We start from the raw sequence: 23,720 nt of genomic DNA, 5'->3' as shown, positions 1-23,720 counted from the left end.
GCGTGAGCCACCATGCCCAGCTGGAAAGTTCTAATGGATAACACATTTAGCTTGAACTTGCAGCTTGCCATGGTAATTGACTTCTTCAATAATAATTTTTTTATTATTCAGCAATTAATATTTTTATTATAGGAAATTTAGAAACTACAGATAAACCAAATAAATTCAACTAGAATCAGCTTATCCTGTGATACAAACAGATAACTATCTAATATTTGGTATGTATTTTTGGTGCTTCTTCCAAGCATATAAAAATTTTAAGTGAAAATCCAACATACTAAACTTACTGTTTTTGTACTTTATCTCATAAAATATATTATGAACATTTCTGTATGTCACTTTTTCTCTACATAATTTCATATGCCTCTATAATAGTTTTTCAGACTATTACTGCACAGTTGTCACTATAGACTCCTACTGCTCTATACTTCATTTAACAAATTCCTTCATTTGAAACATAGAGATGATTTTTTAATTTCTCTATTATAAAAAGCTCTATAGGTGTAACTTTGAACCTATTTATGATTAGTTTCTTAGTATAAATCCTAGAATTGGAATTCATTAGTGTTAATTTACTTCTGAAACATCACTTTTAGAAATTTAATTTGATGGAGATAGGTCTGAACCAAGGTTTTCTCATCTACGCAGGACAGGGATTAATGAAATGATCTCCAAGTACCCTCCTAGCTTTTCAGATCTAAGAATTTTTTCAGTGAGTGACAAAATATGAAATTCCTAAGAAGGAGGAAAGAAAAAAACACAAAGGTTTGAAAAAGCAATTTAATACATCAGATTTCCTCCCTCATACACATACAATATTGTCATGAAATCAGGAATTTTGGGGCTGGTAGGGGAACGATATGACCACCAGGTGGTAGCAGTACACAGAGTGCTTTGTGTGGTGCTTGGACAAGCTCTCATGTAGGAGTGTAGATGGGGGTGAAGCCGAGGGATCTTGGAGACCTTCCAGAGACAATGGCGTGGGTCCACCTCCCAAAGGGGAAGAGAGCAAGGAAACTCCCTGGGGAGTGGAAAATCAGAGTAAGGAGGTTACCTGGCTAGGTGATGTCCCTCAGCCTCACGATGTGGGAGGCTCTGGGTCAGAGAGTTAGGAAGAGCAGCACGGACCTGGGTCTTCTATAGCCTCAGGGTTTGGCTTATCTAAGGCTAAGAGATGTCGGTGGAGTTTCTGGGATAAGCAAAGCAGGCAGGCTCTGAATGACTAAAAATATGCTTTCTCAGGCCATATTTAAAACAATTGGCTGTACAAGAGTTTGAGTTTGCTGCCGGCATGCTTTTGAGCCAATGGTCTTGGTTAGGAATGAAGAAGTAAGCCACATAAGACCAATATAGAGGGGCCATCTTTTTCTCATTTTTGGAACAAGCATAACTTGCATCTTATTATTCAATCACTTAATCAACAAACATTTATGAAGTGCCTACTATGTTCTGAGCACTAGGCCAGGAAAAGAGCTTCCAAAATTGAGGAAGATGTCATCCCTGACGCTAAGGGACTTACGATTTTGGAAGAGGGCCTTTTGAATGGGAGAGTGGAACCCTGAAATGGTAGACAGGAAGCTGTTGCTCTTTCCCTCTTCATGGGTTTTCCTAGAATAGCTGTCTATCTACTAATACTTATTTTACAGTGGTGGTACATTGTGTCAAATGTGTTACAATCAATCTACTTTTTTCTCCAACTCCATAATCAGTCTCTGATAATAAGGAGAATTCATTATTATCAAAACTCATACATATGTAGGGATGGAGGTGGAGGGAAAGGTGGCAACTCTGGGCAATTATTAGAAAAGACTTTATCATTAAGATGTCTGAAATCAAATTTGCCCTTCACTTTCTTTTTCCTCAGAATTTAGCTAATCTTCTGGCATTTCTGCTTCTGTTAACTCCACTATTCTGACATCAACCTGACCTAGAAATTGCAAAATGATGTTTGTCTCCATCTTCTCTTTCAAACCCAGCATACAGTCAGTTGCTAGATTCTGTAGTCAGAGTGACTTCATTGAGCCTCCTGTTCTTTCTGTGTCCATGGCATGATGCTGGTTCAGGTCGCCATTTCCTCTAGCAAGTGTATCCTGAAGCATCTCCTACTCCCAAATCCCAGGCTACTCATTGCTCTCAGATGGTTCTTCCATAAACATAGTTCTAACTTCATCATTCGTCTATTCAAAAGTGCCACAGCAAACTCCTTATTCTGGCATGCAAAAATACTACAGGACATTATCCCAATGTTCCTGATTGTAAAGTGTATCCTTTACTATAATCTCAGATGTTATAGGACATCAGCATAACTTATAACATGTTTTATAATCATCTTCTCAGAGTCTTCACTCATGCAGAACTCTCTTCCTAAAATAGGTTCCCCAAACCCTGCAGATCAAAACCAGATCCAGATTTCAAGGCTAAACACAAAACCACCATTTTCAAGAAACCTTTCCTCATTTCTGTAATTAACTGAATACATATGTGACTTTTAACCAGAACTTTCTCTGGACTTCTTAGAAAATGTTTACTTCACTCTAATTACCTTGTGGCAAATTATTTGTGTATTTGACTAAATAAGACTAAAATCTCCTAAAAGACTAAACTTTGCATAAGACTCTTTGTTACTCATTTACACAACTTCTATGTCTATCATTAGAATAAATTAAAATGTGTTGTGCTTTTCATATACACAGAGAACAGTGTACTTCAGGTGGACATTTTTTTCACTGTTGATTAGGCAGTGTGTTCAGTAATGGAAACTGATGGATGAAAAAAGATATTCTTTGTCAATAAAAACCAAAAATAATAATAAACAATTCTGATATCATGGATAGAGCTACCACGCTGCCTCATTCAGTCAGAAAAATATTAATTGCCAAAAAGGAACACACAGTCATGCACACAACTTTATGACTTATTATTAAAATGTTATATGTGTTTGTGATTTCTTCTTTCCAAACAGAATTTTCACAAATGAAAACTATATAGATTCTTTAGGCTTTTTTTTTTTTTTTTTTTTTTGAGACGGAGTCTTGCTCTGTCACCTAGGCTGGAGTGCAGTGGTGTGATCTCAGCACATTGCAACCTTCACCTGCCAGGTTCAAGCAATTCTCCTGCCTCAGCCTTCTGAGTACCTAGGACTACAGGCACGCCACTACTCCTGGCTGATTTTTTTATTTTTAGTAGAGACAGGGTTTCGCCATGTTGGCCAGGCTGGTCTTGAACTCCTGACCTCAGGTGATCTGCCTGCCTTACCCTCCCAAAGTGCTGGGATTACAGGTGTGAGCCACTGTGCCTGGCCAGAGGATATAATAATTTTAAATGTATATGCACCCAACATCAGAGAACCTAGATATATAAAGCAAATATTATTAGAGCTAAAGAGAGAGAGAGTCCCCAGTATAGTAATATCTGGAGACTTCAATAGTCCACTTTCAGTATTGGACAGATCTCCCATACAGACAATCAACAAAGAAACACTGGATTTAATCTGCACTACAGACCAAATGAATGTAGTAGATATTTACAGAACATTTAATCCAAAGGCAGCAGAATACACATTCTTTTCTTCAGCACATGGATGATTCTCAAGGATAAACCATATGTTAGGCCACAGAACAACTCTTAAAGATTAAAAAAATTGAAATAATATCAAGCATCTTTTCTGACCACAATGGAGTAAAACTAGAAATCAATACATGGAAAATAAATAGTATGCTCCTGAATGACCAGTGGGTTGATGAAGAAATTAAGAAGGAAATTGAAAAATTTCATGAAAACATGACAGTGTCAAAACAACATACCAAACAGCAAAAGCAGTACTCAGGAAAGCTGATAGCTCTAAGTGCCTATATCAAAAAAGAAGGAAAAGTTTGAATAAACAATCTAATGATGCATCTTAAAGAATTAGAAAAGCAAGACCAAACCAAACCCTAAATTAGTACAAGAAAAGAAATAATAAAGATCAGAGTAGAAATAAATGGGACTAAAATGAAGAAAATGCAAAAGATCAATGAAACAAACAGTTGGTTTTTTGAAAAGTTAAACTAAACAAACCTTTAGCCAGAGTAACTAAGAAAAAAACAGAAAAGATCCAAATAAATAAAATCAGAGATGAAAAAAGGAGACATTACAACTGATAGTGTAGAAATTCAAAGGATCATTAGTGGCTACTTTGAGCAACCACATGCCAATAAATTGGAAAATCTAGAAGAAATGTACAGATTCCTAGACATATACAACCTACCAAGATTGAACCAGGAAAAAAACCCAAAACCTGAACAGACGAATAACAGGCAATGGGATCAAAGCCATAATAAAAAGTCTCCTAGTAAAAAGAAGCCTGGTACCCGATGGCTTCAATGCCAAAATCTACCAAACATTTAAAGAACTAATACCAATCCCACTCAAACTATTCTGAAAAATAGAGAAAGGAACACTGCCAAATTCCTTCTATGAGGCCAGTCTTACCTTGATACCCAAACCAGACAAACACACATCAAAAAAGAAAACTAGAGGCCAGACCGGGCATGGTGCCTCACACCTGTAATCCCATAATTTTGAAGGCCTAGGCAGGTGGATCACCTGAGGTCAGGAGTTCAAGAGCAGCCTGGCCAACATGGGGAAACCCCATCTCTACTAAAAATACAACAATTAACCAGGCATGGTGGCAGGTACCTACAATCCCAGCTACTCAGGAGGCTTAGGCAGGAGAATCATGTGTACCTGGGAGGTGGAGTTTGCAGTGAGCTGAGACTGTCCAGCAGCAAGAGTGAAACTCCATCTCAAAAAAAAAAAAAAAAAAAGAAAAGAAAAAAATAGAGGAAACTACAGGCTAATATTGCTGATGAATGTTGATGCAAAATTTTATCCTCAACAAAGTACTAGCAAACCTAATTCAACAATATAGTAGAAAGATCATTCATCATGACCAAGTGGGCTCTGGGATGCAAGGATGTTTCAACATACACAAGTCAATCATTATAATACATCACATCAACAGAACAAAGGACAAAAACCATATGATCATTTCATATGGCTTTTTATTGATGTTAATATTGATAAAATTCAACATCCCTTCATGATTAAAAACCTTAAAAAAATTGAGGATACAAGGAATATACCTCAACACAATAAAAGCCATATATGACAGACCCACAGCTAGTATCATACTGAATGGGGGAAAAGCTGAAAGCCTTTCCTCTAAGATCTGGAACACAACAAGGGTGCCCAGTTTCACCACTGATATTCCACATAGTATGGGAAGTATGGTTAGAGCAATCAGACAAGAAAAACAAATAATGGGCATCCAGATTGGAATGGAAGAAGTCAAGTTATCCTTGTTTGCAGATGATATGATCTTATATTTGAAAAAACCTAAAGATTGCACTAAAAAACTATTAGAACCGATAAATTCAGTAAAGTTGCAGGATACAAAATCAACATATAAAAAGCAATAGCATTTCTATATGACAACAGTGAACAATCTGAAAAAGCAATAAAAACATAATCTAATTTACAAGAACCACACATAAAATTAAATATCTAGGAATTAACCACAGATATGAAAGATCTCTATAATGAAAATTAGAAAACACATATGGAAGAAATTGAAGAGTACACCAAAATGGGAAAATATTCCTTGTTGTTGGATTGGAAGAATCAATATTGTTAAACTGTCCATACTACCCAAAGCAAGCTACAGATTCAGTGCAATCCCTATCAAAATACCATGACGTTCTTCACAGAAATAGAAAAAACAACCCCCAAATGTATATGGATCCCCCCCCAAAGACCCATAATAGCCAAAGTTTTCCTAAGCAAAAAGAATAAAACTAGAGGAATCACACTACCTGACTTCAAATTACACTACAGAGCTACAGTAACCAAAACAGCATGGTACTGGCGTAAACACAGACACATAGACCAATGTAACAGAATAGAGAACCTGGAAACAGATCCATACACCTACAGTGAACTCATTTTTGACAAGGATGGCAAGAACGTATACTAGGGAAAAAACAGTCTCTTCAATAAATGGTATATCCCCATGCAGAAGAAAGAAAATAGACCCCTGTCCCTGGCCAGTACAAAAATCAGATCAAAATGAATTAAAGACTTAAATCTAAGACCTCTCAAACTATGAAACTACCGCAAGAAAACATTAGGGAAAATCTCCAGGACATAGGTTGGGGCAAGTATTTCTTGAGCAATACCTCACAGGAACAGGCAACCAAGGCAAACATGGACAAATTGCATCACATCAAGTTTTAAAAGCTCCTGCACATTGATTGCTTCTCAGCCTTTTGGCTAAGATCATGTGTAAAAAAGTGCCTGCACAGCAAAGGATACAATCAACAAATTGAAGAGACAACTCAAAGAATGGGAGAACATATCTGCAAACTACTCATCTGACAATGGATTAATAACCAGAATATATAAGGAGTTCAGACAACTCTATGGGAAAAAATTGGATAATCAGATCAAAAAATAGGCAATAGATTTGATTAGACACTTCTTAAAAGAAAATATACAAATGGCAAACAGGCATATGAAAAGGTGCTCAACCTCACTGATCATCAGAAAAATGCAAATCAAAACTACAATGAAATACCATCTCACCCCAGTTAAAATGGCTTATCTCTGAAAGACAGGCAATAATAAATGTTGGGAGGATGTGAAGAAAAGGGAACCCCTGTACACTGTTGGTGGGAATGTGAATTAGTACAAATACTATGGAGAGCAGTTTGGAGGTTCCTCAGAAAACTAAAAATTGAGCTGCCACAGGATCCAGCGATCCCACTGCTGGGTATATACCCAAAAGAAAGGAAATCAATATATTGAAGAGCTATCTGCATTCCCATGTTTGTTGCAGCACTGTTCAGGACAGTCAAGATTTGGAAGCAACCTAAGTGTCACAGGTGAATGGATAAAGAAAATGTGGTACATATATACAATGGAATACTATTCAACTCTAAAAAAGAATGAGATCCTGTCATTTGCAACAGGGTGGATGGAACTGGAGATCATTGTGGTAAGTGAAATAAACCAAAGAAAAACAAACTTCTCATGTTCTCACTTATTTGTGGGATCTCATAATCAAAACAACTGAATTCATGGACATACAGAGTAGAAGGATGGTTACCAGAGGCTGAGAAAGATAACTGGGAGCTTGGGGAAGTGACAATGGGGCCAAAAAAATAGAAAGGATGCATAATACCCACCATTTGATAGCAAACATGGAGACTGTAGTCAGTCACTTCATTGTATATTTTAAAATCACAAAAAGAGTACAATTGGATTGTTTGTAACACAAAGAATAAATGATTGAGGGGAAGGATGCCCCATTTCCCATGATGTGATTAATATGCATTGCACGCCTGTATCAAGACATCTCATGTACTCCATAAATATATACACCTATTATATATCCACAGAAATTAAAAGTAACTTTCCCACTTATTTGTAATTATTTGTACAGCCATTGAAAATGGCTGTATTGTCCCACTGAAATTATTTTTTCCTTGGTGCAGAATCTGGGAAAGGCCTCAACTGTGCATAATGGGAAACTGATTTTAATAGTGCATCTCTAGTTGTGCACGTGATTAGGGACTGACTGATGGTGACTAAAGTCAGCAGAAACTTCTTCCTCTCACCAAGTTCCTGGGAGGTTGACTTCTTGATGAGTTATTTGCTAATGGAGTCTGTACGTCAGCCAGTAGAGACAGTCGTGAGGGGTATTTTTGGACATCACAATTTAGTGCTTTCCCTTGGAAGGTGCTGGATAAACACCGCTGAAAATTCCTGTTCTTTGGGTACCCTATTTCTAGGATATATATAGACTATATTTCCTGCCCTGTCTTTTTTTTTTTTTTTTTTAAAGATGGAGTCTTGCACTGTCACCAAGTGTAGTGAGTGGCACGATCTCAGCTCACTGCAACCTCCACTTCCCGGGTTCAAGCAATTCTCCTGCCTCAGCCTCCCATGTAGCTGGGATTACAGGTGCTCACTACCATGCACAGCTAATTTTTGTATTTTTAGTAGAGACAGGGTTTCACCATGTTGGCCAGGCTGGTCTCCAACTCCTGACCTCAATTGATCCACCCACCTCGGCTTCCCAAAGTGTTGGGATTACAGGCGTGAGCCACTGTGTCTGGCCCTCGCCCTGTCTTTGAGACTTTAATCATCTTAATGATCAGATCTGGATACTGCCTCCAAGTCTTCCCAGCAACATACCTTTTTCCTTTTCTCTTAAGCTCCAACTGCTCCCCCTTTATACATCTGTATTCCTCATGGTAAAATAAACACTAATTATGCGGCACCAGGACTGTCTGCTATATTTCCCTGCCTGGAACAACAGCTCCTTGAGGGCAGGGATCAGTTTTTATTATCATACTCATACCCAGCTACTGCCTGGCATACAATGGATGCTCAAAAAACTTTGCGAAATGAATGAATGAACAGTAGACTTTGTCTAATCTCATGTATGTATTCATACTATTTTCACTTAGAGAAGGTGACTTCTTGCAAGTCTTAATGAAAACTTACTTCACCCATTATGTACTAAGGCATCCACTTTTCACAACCTGATGAAATATACTTCTTAAGGTGTGCACGGTTTTGGCTGCTTTTCAAGCTGGACTTGCTCAATGCTTTGGTCATCTTCCCTGGAGCTAAGTGCTAAAATGTCACAAATTGCAGCCGGTTCCTTATTTCTTTCCAACATCTATCTCTCATCTTACTGTTCAAACTATGTTCTTAGTTAAATGTACACCTGAGAATGACAGCAGCATGTTATGAAGAGGCAAAATATGTCCCTAAATGGACCGTTGTCCTTAAATAAACTTGGCTGGTTTTAAAAAAAATCTTTCTTTCAGCCTTATCCTGAAAATCAACCTGATTTCATACTAAGTAATAAAAACTGATATGTTTCAACAGGAGGTTAATTACTAGCTAGGATGAACAAATGCAATAGAATAACTGCCTCTGAAATACCAAGTAATTGCTGACAAACTGAAAGGACTATCTGAATTGTAATTTGGCGAAGGGAGTTGATTTTAATAGGACTTGTGGGTTTTAAAAATTCCTAGTAAAGGGTCGGGTACGATGGCTCAGGCCTGTAATGCAGCACTTTGAGAGGCTGAGGTGGACAGATCACGAGGTCAGGAGATGGAGACCATCCTGGGTAACACGGTGAAACCCCATTTCTACTAAAAAATACAAAAAAAAAAAAAAAAAAATTAGCCGGGCATGGTGGCAGACGCCTGTAATCCCAGCTACTCAGGAGGCTGAGGCAGGAGAATGGGTGAACCCGGGAGGCAGAGCTTGCAGTGAGCTGAGATCCGGCCACTGCACTCCAGCCTGGGCAGAGCAAGACTCCTTCTCAACAACAACAAAATTCCTAGTAAAGAATTCAGCTGTCATCCTTATTTTGAAAATTAATCCTAGAGTTAAAGCTAGTTGAGCATTCACTGTCAGGTTGGAAGTGCTGACCAACGAACTTTTTAAGTTAAAAAAAAAGCTGTTATATTAGTATTTAAGTTATGCCAAATATTTTAGATATTAAAAATGTGTTTACAAGTATGTTGTTTAATTCTCAATATATTCCAAATATATAGTTTATTTAAAGATGGGAAAAATTTAAATTTACTTATGTTTGAGTTCTAATCCTATTTTGCTATGCAAATCTAATCCTGATTTGCATAGCAAACTCAAGATTAGATTGTAATGCTGCTAAATGCAACATTATAATTATGCATTTCACTAAAACTGTGTAATTTGTGAGAAAGTCCTTTCTACTCCCTCTGCTCCTTTTGTTCTTTGTTCTTAATTCTAAGGCCAAGTTTTTAGTTTAGATTTTTAAAGTAAAAATCGAACACCTATTCAGTTAAATTTGTTTTTATGTCATTGTCATAAATCATTACTCGCTGGAACACAATATTCAGTGAAGGCTTTTTTTTTTTTTTTTTTTTTTTTTTCTGATATGGAGTCTCACTCTGTCACCAGGCTGGAGTGCAGTGGCCCGATCTGGGCTCACTGCAACCTCCGGCCTCCCGGGTTCAAAAGATTCCCCTACCTCAGCCTCCCTAGTAGCTGGGACTACAGGCGTGCGCCACCACGCCCGGCTACTTTCTGTATTTTTAGTAGAGACAGGGTTTCACCACGTTGACCAGGATGGTCTCTATCTCTTGACCTCGTGAGTCGCCTGCCTCGGACTCCCAAAGTGATGGGATTACAGGGGTGCGCCATCGTGCCTGGCCTCAGTGTAGACATTTTTTAGAGCCAAGAAAGTCATAAGTATTGTACAAGTTATACACGTATCTGAATTTACATGCACACATAGATATCAGTTCATCGAACACACTCTCCTGTTTAAGATATGACCAGAGGCTTGTAACGACGATGTAGAATTCTAAGCACAATAAAACAGTCATAAACTATGTAACCATTTCCCTTTGCCAAGTCTAGCAAAGTGGATGGAGCAGGAAGAAAGGTGTTCATGATAATCGTATTTCATATAGATTAAGGTTGGATTAGGGTGCAGCCATTCAGATAAGAGGAGGGGTATTAAATTATCCGAGGGTCTCATTTGGTTACGTTTTAAAGGCTAAAGACGGCTGAAAGTCATTGGACACCTTTGTAGCCTTGTCATCTGGTCCTGGCCAGATCTGAGTTGGGAAAAACCAGCCTCAGAGCGACTTCAACCCTGGTTTCAGCTTCAACCCAGAAAAGCGGATCAAAACGACAGGTTCCACGAACAAATACTGCGCCAGCGCCTCTGTTTTGGAGAAAAGAAAAAGGGCGTGAGGTTTCGGTCATTTTTGTCCGAGGAAATCAGATGAAAAGGAGTGTACAAAGGACCAGGTCTCCTGAGCGCAGCCAATCTTGTCCGCTCCCAAGCGACTCGGGCTCTTGGCAGGACTTGCCGCAGAGTCCCTGACGCAGTTAAGCCACTGAGGCCTTCAGCGTCCCAGGAAATAACAAAACTGTCGGCAGGTGGGGGAGGGCTCCCGGGAAGATATCCAACAGAGGCGCCAGGCAAGAGGACAGAAATCCTCCTTTCATTCACCTTGCGAAGCAGAGCATTTGGTCCCCGTCGGCGTCTGACTCTGTTGTGGCAATCTAGATGTTACCAGAGTTCCCGTGTTTCCTTCATATTCAAAGGCACAGGAAATCTGGGGTGCAAGAGGACTGCTGTCTCTCAAGGAATAGAAGTCTGTGACAAACGTATAGAAATGAGTTTCATGTTGAACAAGATCCGTTTCTGCGTTCCTCCCTCATCCAGCCTTAATTCTCCAGATGCTTCCCAAATTCTTATTAACATTTGACTCAACTGCACGGCTTTCAACCCGCGCTTTTGTTAGAATACTTCTATTTTCACCTTAAAGCAATGCCCACCCTCAGTTTGCTTGGTAAAAATGTTAATAACGCACACTTAAAAAGCGATAACCATTGCTTGCATAAAGTGGCCATTTGAATACACTTTGGGTCTGATTTAGAGATTTAGGGGTGGATGTTTAAACAAAAAAGCAAAAGTAGTAACAGACTACAGCATTGGTAACGTGTGTGTGCATATATACATTTTTTTTTTTTTAATAAAGTTCGATTCTTTCACCTGGCTTGTCAGTCACCTATGCAGGCGTCTGAGCCCCCGGGTTTCCAGGAGCCCCCCGTATAAGGACCCCAGGGACTCCTCTCCCTACGCGGCCAGACCGCCCGCCCAGCCCCCAGCCCGGAGCGCTGCCACCGACCCCCTCAGCGTCCCAAGCCCCAGCTCTGTCGCCCGCGTTCCTTCCTCTTCCTGGGCCACAAGCTTAGCTTTCCCGGGCCGGCTTCACGCAGTTGCGCAGGAGCCTGCGGGGGAAGACTTCTCGTGGGGACCTCGAGCACCACGTGCGACCCTAAATCCCCACATCTCCTCTGCCGCCTCGCAGGCCACATGCACTGGGAGCCGGGGCAGGGCAGGTGCTGCCCGCAAGGACCCCCAGCGATGGAGACGCCACACTGCCGCGACTGCACGTGGGGCCACCCCGCCGCGTCCCGGCCGCCGCCCGGCAAGAAGCGTAGGTGTGTGAGCCGACCCAGAGCGAGCCGCGCCCTCGGGCCAGCGTGGGCAGGGCGCCGCAGCCTGCGCAGCCCCGAGGGCCCCGCGTCGCTCTCCCGAGCCAGGGTTCTCAGGAGCGGGCCGCGCAGGAGACGTTACAGGGGGTTGTTAGCGGCTGTTGGGAGAACGGGTCACAGAAACAGTCCCTTCCAAAGCCAGGGCCATCGTGGGGTGGGCGAGTCCGCCCTCCCAGGCCGGGGGCACGGACCAGAGAGTACGTGTGCAGACGGCGACGGCCGGCCCCACCTCGCCCGGGCGGAGACGCACAGCTGGAGCTGGAGGGCAGTCGCCCGTTAGTCCCGCAGGGGCCTGAACGCCCAGGGGTCGCGGCGCGTCCACCAGGGGCGAGTCAGGTGAGCAGGTCGCCATGGCGATGCGGCCCGGGGGAGCGCACGCCAGCCGCGGTCGGCATGGAAACGCTCCCTCCGGGAGCGGTCCGGGAGCGCCGCTGATTGGCCGATTCAACAGACGCGGGTGGGCAGCTCAGCCGTGGCGCTGAGCCGGGTCGCCTCCCAGGCTGGAATCCCTCATCACTTGGTACCTCCCTCCCCGCCCTGCCCCGCCCTGCCCCGCCCTTCCCGGCCCTGCCCTGCTCCGCCCTGCCCCGCCCTGCCCGGCCCTGCCCTGCTCCGCCCTGCCCGCCGCTACCTCTTAACCCGATCCTCCAGTGCACTTGGCAGTTGTTCCAGACGCATAGAAAGATATCGCCGGGAAGAGCTGGGCCCGATTTGGGGTCCAGGCAGGTTTTGAGGCCTCCTATCTGGTGGGAGGAGGCCGCAGTGCACCACCCTGCTTGTCACTGGGATGGAGACCGGCTTTCCCGCAGTCATGTACCCTGGATCTTTTATTGGGGGCTGGGGAGATGAGTATCTCTGCTGGGGAAGACCGGGGCTCCCAGATTTCAGCTTCCAGGTAACGTGGGTTTAGTATCCCGACTTGGAGGCTTGTCAGAATGTTTCTCTCCTTCCAGCCCAACACGAGGTCTTGGGATAAAAAACCCCCTCAGAGATTCAAATGACTATTTTGATTCAGAGCAACTTTGATCGCTTGTGCGGTCGCTCATGCCCTTTCTGCACTAATAATTGCTGGGAAGATCAGCAATTGGTGTTAGTCCCTTTGCTTGGTGCTCTCCCTCCTAGAGGTTCTCTTGTGTCCTTGGAGCCCCGGGTGGGCGGGGTTGAGTAACCAGCCTGTCTGTTTCTCTTTCCCTGGTAGCAGCAGCCCGTGGAGTCTGAGGCAATGCACTGCAGCAACCCCAAGAATGGAGTTGTGCTGGCTACAGTGGCCCGAGGTCCCGATGCTTGTCAGATACTCACCAGAGCCCCGCTGGGCCAGGATCCCCCGCAGAGGACAGTGCTAGGGCTGCTAACTGAAAATGGGCAGTACAGGAGGACCTGTGGCCAGGTAATGACTCAGACGCATTGGGAATGATGCTTGTGGAAAACGGCTCTCCTGCTTTGGTGCCAGGTGCTTTTCTCTTGCCTTTGTACCTACAACTCCCCCTGAGTATTACAACCCTGGAATCTGGACTACAGGGAAATTGATCTTTCCTTTCCTTTCCTTTCCTTCTCCTTTCCTTTCTCCTTTCCTTTCCGAGACTGAGTTTGGCTCTTGTCGCCAGGCTGGAGTGCAGTGGCGCTGTCTCGGCTCACTGCAACCACCGCCTCACGGGTACAAGCAATTCTCCTGCCTCAGCCTCCTGAGTAGCTGGGATTACAGGCGCCCACCAACATGCCCGGCTAATTTTTGTATTTTTAGTAGGCATGGGATTTCACCATGTTGGCCAAGCTGGTCACTAACTCCTGACTTCAGGTGATCTGCCCACCTCGGCCTCCCAAAGTGTTGGGATTACAGGCGTGAGCCACGGTAGCAGGCCAGTTGATTTCTTAAGATCACCTTGAGGGGTTCGGTTTTCAGCTAGAAATAGTGATTAGTTTTCTTTGTTATTTTTCCCACTATCAAGGAAATAGGTCTAGGAACTGTTTGGATTATGTATATTAAAGTAATTTAAGGGCTGGGCTAAAAGGAAATGTGAATGCTTCCAAATAAACTGTGGAAGTGGGGTTCCTCCAGGTCAGAGCAGTGTTCACATTGATGCAGGCTGTGCCTAAAGCAAACCTGGATAATCTTGGCTGTGTTCATTGGGAATAGTGTTAAAATCAGGATTAGATTAGGCTAGACTCAATTACTCCAAAAAGCATGCTTCGAAAGCAGACATCTTCCCAGTACTGACTAAGCAGCTACGCTAACAGGTAATGGTCCCTCAGGTATTAGTTGTGTGAACTTAACTGATCATAGATACCTTAACAGACGAAAACTATACCTTTCCTATTTCGTAGGTGAGAAAATCTGAAAGGTTTAAGCCTCTGCCAAAAGAAAGTTATGATAGAAACTAGATTAGAAGCCCCTCATCTACTGACTCTTCACGTGATCTGTTCAAAACTTTGGAGAAAATTCAGTGGAAGTGGTTTTAACAAATTTTAATTTGCTTAGCAATGTTTGCTTTTTAAAACTTAAAGCCTGAGACTTGGTTCTTATGAATTGTCAGTTGTGCCTATGTTGAGCGGTCGCATTTTAAATTCCCAGTTGCTAACCTCTTATGTTACCTGGTGCCACTTCTGCATTTCCCTGTACCTATCCTCTACAACCTGCTTAGAAATCCATTTTGTACCTTCCTTTCTCCATTTAATCCTCAGTAACCTCCTCCTTCATGCTCACTCTCAGCTGATGACTTTGTATCTTATTTTCCTAAAAATACAGAAACATCCGGAAGAGAATCTGCACATGTTCCTGTGTGCCATGTAATCTGCCATCCACAACCTGTTATGTGTCTGCTATGTCCCTGCTGTCATGCGAGGTCACCCCCCACCCCATGTGTACAATATACTCGTGTCTTCTTGTTTCTTCAAGGATGTCACTCTAGCCACTTTTCTTTCTCTCGTTAGTTTTTTCTTTTCTACTGGGCCCAATCTGTAAGCATACAAATATATTGCCATTTTTCCATCTTAAAAACCTGTCAACTAAACGCTCCCACTGAGTGTTACAACCCTGGAATCTGGACCACAGGGAAGAAGTTGATTTCGTAAGATCACCTTGACCCATCCCTTTTTCAGCTAGAAATGGTGACGAATTTTCTTTGTTAGTTTTCCAATATCAAGGAAATTGGTCTAGGAACTGTTTGCATCATGTCGATTAAAGTAATTTAAGTGCTTAAAGTAATTTAAGTAATGGGACAGAAGCCACCTATCTTGAGAGTTTGTCATATCTCGACGTATATAATGTTGCCTTTCCCACTAACATGTAAGCTCCATCCAGGTGTTGATTTAGGTTGTCATGTTCACTGTTGTGCGTCCATTACTTTGAACAGTGCCTGGGCCTGACCAGGATGGCACACAGTGTTTGCTGGATGAATGCTCTCTGTCTCTAGTTCTTTTTCTGCTCTATTTTGACTCAATTAATAGTCTTTTCCTTCCTCGACTGATCAGCATTATTTGACATGGTTGATCATTCTTTTTTCCTTGAAATAATTTCTTCTCATTCAGCTTGTAGAACATCACTCTCCAAGTTTTCTACCTAGTCATTGGCCACTCTTTGATATTCTAATTGCTACTTATATATCCAGTCTCTACAAGTTAAAATGCCCTATGGCCTAGTCTTTGATCTAAATCTTGCACTCAGTCCCTTAGTAGCCTCTTAGTCTCCTAGCATTAAACACTCTCTATTTGGTGGACTGATATTTCTATCGCTGGCCTGGGCCTCTGAGCTTTATTGCAGGCTCACACATTCAGGAGTCTACTTGGCATCTCCACTTAGATCATATAGTAAGCAACTTCATGCTTGTGTAAAACGAAACACCCGTCCTTTTCCCTACTCCCAGACTGCTCTTCCCAAGTCTTCCTTATCTCAGTAAATGGAGTGTCCATCCTTCCTGTTATTTAGCCTCCAAACATTTGTCTTCCTCGATTCCTATTTTTCTGTCACCCCACATCTAATCTAATGAGAAAATATTATTAGCTCTACTTTTTAAATGTCTAGAACCATTTTACTCTTCACAGTTTACAATTACTTCCCTGATTCAAATCCCTATTGTGTCTCACTTAGAATTTTCAAGTTTTGTAATTGATTGACTTACTTACCCTCCACACCTGTGCACAGCCAGAATAATCCTTTTAAGACATAAAAAGATTATACCACTCCTTTGTCCCAAATTCCAGTGGCTCCTGTCCCTGCATAAAAGCCAATTCTTAGATCAGCTTTGGCAAGCCAACAAAAACAAAATAATAGTAATGAAAACTAATCCTTAATCGGCCTATGGTAAGTCCCTCATGATTGGCCTCTCTTTTCTTTCTGTCTTCATGCCCTATATGACTGTCTCACTCTGCTCTGTTTGCTCCTACTGTGTCTTTTCTAGTTTGTTTCCTTCCTCTCCCACAGACTAGAATATAAACTCCATCAGGTAGTTCTTTTTAAATATTTTGTTCACTGCTAAATTCTGGGCATGAGAAAAACTTCTAGCACATAGTAGATACTCAGTAAATATTTGTTTATTAAGTATATGTCCCAGCCTATGGACACAGTGTCTATGTAGCAAGAGTCAAACTTGGTAGTACCTTGGAGTCCTGGTTGTAGCAAGAGTCAAACTTAGCAGTAACTTGGTTATCTGGTTACAGTAACTTATGATTGTGACTCTTTGTTGTCTTTGTGATTTCCCCCCCATTACTACCATAAGTGTTCATTTTCCTGCTAGACATAAATCATATATTTAACTTGGTAAATAAAAGGGAAAGTTATGGAACCACCTACTAACTTAGAAGTCGCCTTCAACAGTACACATCAAAATACATTATAAACAAAATGGTAATGTGGTAGAGCTGGCATTTGCATAAATATAGCTCAGGCTCATAGAGCTTGCCCACCTGCCCTGACTCAGCTGACATTCACGCCATCTAGCATGGCTCACCTTAATATGCAACAGGGTTTGATGCATTATGCTTATTCACTGTGGTGGCACCACAGTTGTTCCCATTGTTCATGTTATAAGAATAGAGAAAAAGGAGAAGTGACTGAGAAATTTCCCCAGGAATAAATGCATTATGTCATACGTAAAGGTTCTGTGGCTTGTAAGAGAATTTAGCAGCATTTGGAAGTTTGGAAACTTCCAAAATCATCATGTTTCTTAATAACTGGGTATGAAATGGAAGCATTATAGGGGCCATCTGGCTAAAAAGTTATTTATTTAAGGAGGAGGGGAATTGTAGGAACTCAGTCACTGCATCAAGAGTTATGCAGACTACTTATAAAAATCTCATGATGCTATAAATATAAAAGCCAATTTACAGTTTTGCCTTTATATGTGGTACCTATTTCATTTTGTAAGAGAGCTATAGGTTTTCTTTTTTCTACAATCTTGAGTTTCCTTTGATAACTATGTGATTAAATTTTAGGTAGCTCTTTCTCCAAATATCAAATGTAGACAAAGATAAGGGGGCAAACATTACACTTTTGAAGATTTATTCTTGGAATTAAATTGCCGACATAGATTTTTCAGTTTAGAATTTATCTTACCTTCCCAGGCTGTTGGTTTGAGTCACGGAGGTTCACATCGCCTCTGTGGTCTTTGATGTGGCCTCTAACAAAAGATTTAAACGTTTTTTAGGGGACCACAAGAATCAGGTGTTATTCTGGATCAGAAAATGCCTTCCCTCCAGCTGGAAAGAAAGCGTTCCCTGACTGTGGGGTCCAAGAGCCCCCCAAGCAAGGGTTTGACATCTACATGGATGAACTAGAGCAGGGGGACGGAGACAACTGTTCGGGCAGAGAAGGGATGGCGTTTGAGGATGTGTATGAAGTAGACAGCAGCACACTCAAGTCAGACCTGCACTTCCTGCTGGATTTCAACACAGGTAACTAACTTGCCGATGGCTGATGGCTGATGGCACCCTGTATTTATAACTCCCTGCTGCATTCAATAGCTAGTACCTAGAAGAGAAAAACAGCAAGTAATAACTATATTCACAACTACCTGTGGAGGGTTAGTGGATTGAACAAATGGTTAAATTAAATGAGTTATCTGACAATGTTGAACTCTTGCAGTTTCTCCTATGCTGGTGGATTCATCTCTGCTCTCCCAGTCTGAAGATATATCCAGTCTTGGCACAGATGTGACAAATGTGACTGAATACGCTGAAGAAATTTATCAATACCTTAGGGAAGCTGAAGTAAGTTTTCCCACCTTCTATTTCAATCTTCAGGACCCAAACTCTTATTATTAAGATAAATTATATACTCTTGGCTCATAACCACTAGTGAATGGCACTCTTATGCCAGCTAAACATAAGAATATCTATGAAAAATAATAACTGTGATGGCAAGTAGCAATTGCTTGGACTATTTCTACATGATTCAAAGGGTTTATATGTTAAATATTTTACTTTTAGGAATAATTCATATTGCCATTCTCCCCTGCCCCCCCAACCCCATGTTATTTGCTAACCAATTACTTTATAGAACCAGAAATTTACACTTTCTTCCTTGTTATGGTAAAGATTTATTTGGCTCTGATCAGGATCTTTCCAACCTTTGCTTATGAGATTTTTAAACAGTAACTGTATTGTGGAATGATCTTTCTGAAATTGCACCTACTTAAATATCAAAACCTTTTCCCAATCAGATAAGGCACAGACCCAAAGCGCACTACATGAAGAAGCAGCCGGACATCACGGAAGGCATGCGCACGATTCTGGTGGACTGGCTGGTGGAGGTTGGGGAAGAGTATAAGCTTCGAGCAGAGACCCTGTATCTGGCTGTCAACTTCCTGGACAGGTTCCTTTCGTGTATGTCTGTTCTGAGAGGGAAATTGCAGCTCGTGGGAACAGCAGCTATTCTTTTGGCTTCGTAAGTGTTCTTTCAGCTTTCATAATATGAAACTATCACTTGTCAAAACACTGAATTTTTGTCCTCCATTTCTTATTGAAGAAATGCAATGCTTGATAATTAAAACTATTCATGTCTCCTCTGATAAAAGATCATCCTCTTCACAGGATTGACTGAGAAACTGAATCTTACCACATGTTTACTCTTCAATCACCTGGTTGTGATTTATAGCAACAAGTTCAATGTCATGACTAAGGCAGCCATCAGCTCAAATTCAGGATCTAATTTAACTATTTTGCAGTGTACTCTTTTGGGTATTTCCTATCTAGTAAGTCCTATTTAAAGACAGTGTGGTTACAGAACGCTATCTTCATGATCTAGCAAATGGCGCATAACAACAGGTTTATTTGGTTACAGTGAATAAACTACTTCAATGGGTTCCTGTTACTATCAGTCATTCGGAACAGCACCTAATTGTGTGGGCTGGGTTGTGGCTGAGCTACCTTTAAGTGACCTGTCGCTGAGTGGTAATTTCTTTTCTGTTCTTTTGGTCTCAAACATTCTATTGCTAATGCATAAAAACTTGCCAAAATTCCCCTAAAGAAAGGGGAAACAAAGGCAGAAGGAAAGAATTGATCATAGTGAAATTATATCATTATGTCTCTTGGCTATAAGCATCATTTGCTAATTCAGTGGAGAAAGTCGAACAGCATCTTTTTAAAAACTAGAGGCCTGTGGAGTTTGTTTCTATCATTGTGTTAATCCTAACACTTTTTTCTATGAAATGATTTGAGGTCTGTAGAATGTGTAGGAATTTACCTGTAGTGTCTGTCATTCAGAATCTTTCAGCGTATCACAGGCCCAAAGCTAAAATTCTCAGTTGGAAATTATTTGTTACTACTCCTAGCAGTAAATGTAACATATCCGTGTAATAATCATGCTCTTGGTCCAGAAACACGCTCCTAATATTTTCATAGCCTGGAGTCATTTAGTGGTATTTAAGTGGATATGTGGCTGCAAAGTAAGTCTGCAAGGGCCGTGTGAAGAGGCATGGCTTATGGTAGCACAGCAGTAGAGCTATAGGTTCCAAGTTTTACTTCTAAAAACTCTTTCTTTCCCAGGAAATATGAAGAGATATATCCTCCTGAAGTAGATGAGTTTGTCTATATCACTGATGATACATACACAAAACGACAACTGTTAAAAATGGAGCACTTGCTTCTGAAAGTTCTAGCTTTTGATCTGACAGTGCCAACCACCAACCAGTTTCTCCTTCAGTACTTGAGGCGACAAGGAGTGTGCGTCAGGACTGAAAACCTGGCTAAGGTGTGTATGCCATGTGATTTCCAGGAACTTCCAATGCCAAGGATTGTAAAAATCAACTTTTCCCAATTATCCTTCAGTTCTTTACTTTTCGGTTTTCTTCCCACAGGCCCAGAAAAACTGTTCCAGTGCTGAAAGAGAGCTAATTTTAAGAACCCAGCTTTTGGTTATAAGGCATTACTATTGACTGTTTGGCAGGCACGGGTTGTCTGATCACTGAACTATTTTAAAATTTAAGCTTGGAAACTGTTCCCTTATTGGATACAGATCACATACAAGCAAAACTTCCTAGGTTTATAGAATGGGAACAAAGTAAATCTAGTTTAACATGGTTCTAGTCTCATCCTAATATATTATTAAGTAATGAGCATTATTTGGTTGTTTGGAGTTATAGAACTTTAGTTGAAGGCATTGGAGTATTGGTTTGGTCAACTGGGTTTCCAGCGACCATAATCTAGGATATCTGGTATTTATGTGCTGTGCATAGAGTAGCAAGGATGTCTACATGTTTTACTGTGTTTCTTCTAATATGAGATGTTCCCACTGGTGCTGTCCTAGTCTCTGAACTGCATGCATTTGCCTGATAGATTAATAGCTTTAATGTTTTTGTCTTTTGGCTAAAATCTCTGTTCCAATTCCAGCTGCCAGAGCAGTGCTACTTTATCTCAGCATAAACATAAGCATAAGAAAAGTAACCTATCACCTATCCTTTGGGAGTAGGCCAAATCCTTTTGTAATGACATTTTACCAAAACATAAATGTTACTGTTGTTATAGACAGGCATACCAATTACTAACCCAGTAAACAATCTTGAACATCTATTTCTGTAGATGCCGACTGAACAAAGATAAGACACCATTTATTTCCTTGCCATTTCCAGGCTTACTTGTGACCTTAATCACATTTCTAATTCCAATGTGTTTTCTTCTCTCGTGCTTAGTATGTAGCAGAGCTGAGTCTACTTGAAGCAGACCCATTCTTGAAATACCTTCCTTCATTGATAGCTGCAGCAGCTTTTTGCCTGGCAAACTATACTGTGAACAAGCACTTTTGGGTAAGATCTAACTTCTTTCTAGATGAAATTCAAGGTCTATCCAGAATGGGCTTGCCTCTTATGAGGCAAGTTAGTTCATTAAGGATCTAGTCATCTTGACAGCAGACCACATGCTGCTGAGTCTTCCAGGTCAGTCTTCATGGCTTTGACTCAGTGGCTTCACTCTATGAGGAGTAAGATTGCAGGAAGTCGAGGGGAGAGTATCACATGCTCCTTCAACAGAAGCAGGCCTGGAAACCCCAGAGCCCACTGGTATTCAGGGAGGGCCCTTGAGGTACATTGACCACTTCAAGCAAAAGTTATTGACTTTTACCCTCTATATTAAAAAACAAACAAACAAACAAACCTGGGTCCAATTAGGATGGCCAGAAGATTGCACTTCAGGCTTTCAAGACAACAGGGTAGTAAAGTGTTGCCTCTTGCCCAAGAAGGTGACAACATCAGAAATAGACCCCTAGGTTTGGCTCTGAAGGCTCACTGCTGTACTAAAAGAAGTGGGGTGTCTACCTTTATTTTCATGAATGCTTATGTTTTTTTCTGCTGCATTTTCCTTTTTAAAAAATTTTCTTTTACCTTTTTAAAGCAGTTCTTATTCTAGCACTGCAGTGTTTTGACTAAAAATTTTTCATATTGTGTACAAATAGAATGGTCAGCCAAGCAGGGCTCTATAAGGACCAGTAAATATTTCACTCATGAGGGAACAAGGAAAGTGATCCAGCCCCAAGTCGAGCATTATAAATTTATAATACGAGCAGATTTAGAGTCCTGGCTGTACTTTCTGATATTTTCCATCTAAAGTCTCTGAAGGGGGTTCTGGTTTCTTTTGAGATGAATGTGAATATTTACTAAGGGATTAATTCCCTTTATTTCAAATTGGTTATTTTCAGATTTCTAATGTAAAGTTACATGAAGCAATTTTTTTCTTTTGTCTTGATTAGCCGGAAACCCTTGCTGCATTTACAGGGTATTCATTAAGTGAAATTGTGCCTTGCCTGAGTGAGCTTCATAAAGCGTACCTTGATATACCCCATCGACCTCAGCAAGCAATTAGGGAGAAGTACAAGGCTTCAAAGTAAGTCACTGACATTTTCATATCTTAGCTCTCTATTTAAAGATTAATGGGTTATAGTAATGGTTACTAGATTAAAAATAGGTTAAATTGTGTATCTGGTGCCAGGTTGGAAAAGTAAGGTTACATGTACAAATTTACAAATAAATTTGAAGAGATCTAGATTTATAATTTGTCAGCTTTTAATACTTGTAGTCAGCCAACTTCCTTCCATTCTGTTAAAATTACTGGAAAGTTTTCTGTGGCCTGAGATTTTATCAAACTGAAGTCCTTGGCTTGTGCTGACCTTGCTTTTGGTCTTGTTTCAGGTACCTGCGTGTGTCCCTCATGGAGCCACCTTCAGTTCTTCTTCTACAATAAGTTTCTGAATGGAAGCACTTCCAGAACTTCACCTCCACATCAGAAGTGCCATTAATTGTCATAGGCTTCTGCAGTTTGGATCAACTATGTTGTTTACAATATAGATGACATTTTAAAAATGTAAATGAATTTAGGTTCCCTTAGACTTTAGTAGCTTGTAATATAGTCCAACATTTTTTAAACAATAAACTGCTTGTCTTATGACCATGTGTTAGACTTATTTACTAATTATCATGGCTGACATATTCGTCTGGAATGTTTGTTGAGAGTATTAAAAGTGTTATCTCTATTTCAAGCATCTTCAAAACTGGTTTTGTAAATGTGGCATGTTATTAGGATTAAGTGTTCCAAGGCATCCAGGGATATTCATGGTTGATAAATGGCCACTCTGAGGCTTTTTCCTTCCCGTCTATTTATTTCCCAGGTAGCTCTCCATAGATTAGTAAAGGAAGGAAGGGACAGCCTAGACAGATGGGTGAAGGGATTTGAATAAGCACTGCCTGCTGTAGCTTCACTCCACCATCCTAGTCAGTAAGACAGGGGTTGAGGCCCAGATGTAGTCACATACCTCTTAGGGGTCACTGACATTTAATTCTCATCCAAGGATACCTTGCTTATTTGTACAGGGCTGTATTATGTCTATGATCACGTTTGATTTAGGCACCCATTAAGCATATATTTCTGTCTTAGAAGATGCTTTGGGAGGTACAAAAAGCAAATTTCACTTTCAGAAGGAACATCAGAATAATGAACCCAACCCACCAACTGTGTCTCTTGGGAGACCTCTACCGTAAGCTTTGGTATGGCTTGAATTATTCCTGATCTTTCATGATCTACAATTCACTAATCTATGTATTGTTTCTCTTCCCTCTCCTCTCCTCTCCTCTCCTCTCCTCTCCTCTCCTCTCCTCTCCTCTCCTCTCCTCTCCTCTCCTCTC

The 23,720-nt window shown here is 41.1% G+C and overlaps 1 protein-coding gene across 5 annotated transcripts; it reads left to right on the top strand.

Annotated features, from left to right (window-relative positions):
- The first annotated feature begins 11,807 nt into the window (after nt 1–11,807).
- On the top strand, nt 11,808–22,998 carry CCNA1 (cyclin A1). 5 transcript variants are annotated; one of them, XM_023208683.1, is made up of 9 exons: nt 11,808–12,066; nt 13,319–13,507; nt 17,760–18,006; nt 18,197–18,321; nt 18,774–18,997; nt 20,098–20,302; nt 21,240–21,353; nt 22,292–22,425; nt 22,731–22,985. In XM_023208683.1, the coding sequence occupies exons 2-9, from the start codon at nt 13,343–13,345 to the stop codon at nt 22,780–22,782; spliced, it is 1,266 nt and encodes a 421-aa protein (XP_023064451.1). In that variant the 5' UTR covers nt 11,808–12,066; nt 13,319–13,342; the 3' UTR covers nt 22,783–22,985. The 5 variants fall into 5 exon arrangements, with proteins under 5 accessions (XP_023064451.1, XP_023064452.1, XP_023064450.1 ...); XM_023208684.1 differs by lacking the exon at nt 11,808–12,066 and adding an exon at nt 12,126–12,456 and having other exon boundaries at nt 13,322–13,507; nt 22,731–22,998; XM_023208682.1 differs by lacking the exon at nt 11,808–12,066 and adding an exon at nt 12,126–12,456 and having other exon boundaries at nt 22,731–22,998.
- The last annotated feature ends 722 nt before the right edge of the window (nt 22,999–23,720 follow it).

This window comes from Piliocolobus tephrosceles, chromosome X (assembly GCF_002776525.5).
Source record: "Piliocolobus tephrosceles isolate RC106 chromosome X, ASM277652v3, whole genome shotgun sequence".
NCBI classification, from domain to species: domain Eukaryota; kingdom Metazoa; phylum Chordata; class Mammalia; order Primates; family Cercopithecidae; genus Piliocolobus; species Piliocolobus tephrosceles.
Note: the sequence above shows the minus strand (reverse complement) of the source record. Positions and strands in the feature narration are given on the sequence as shown.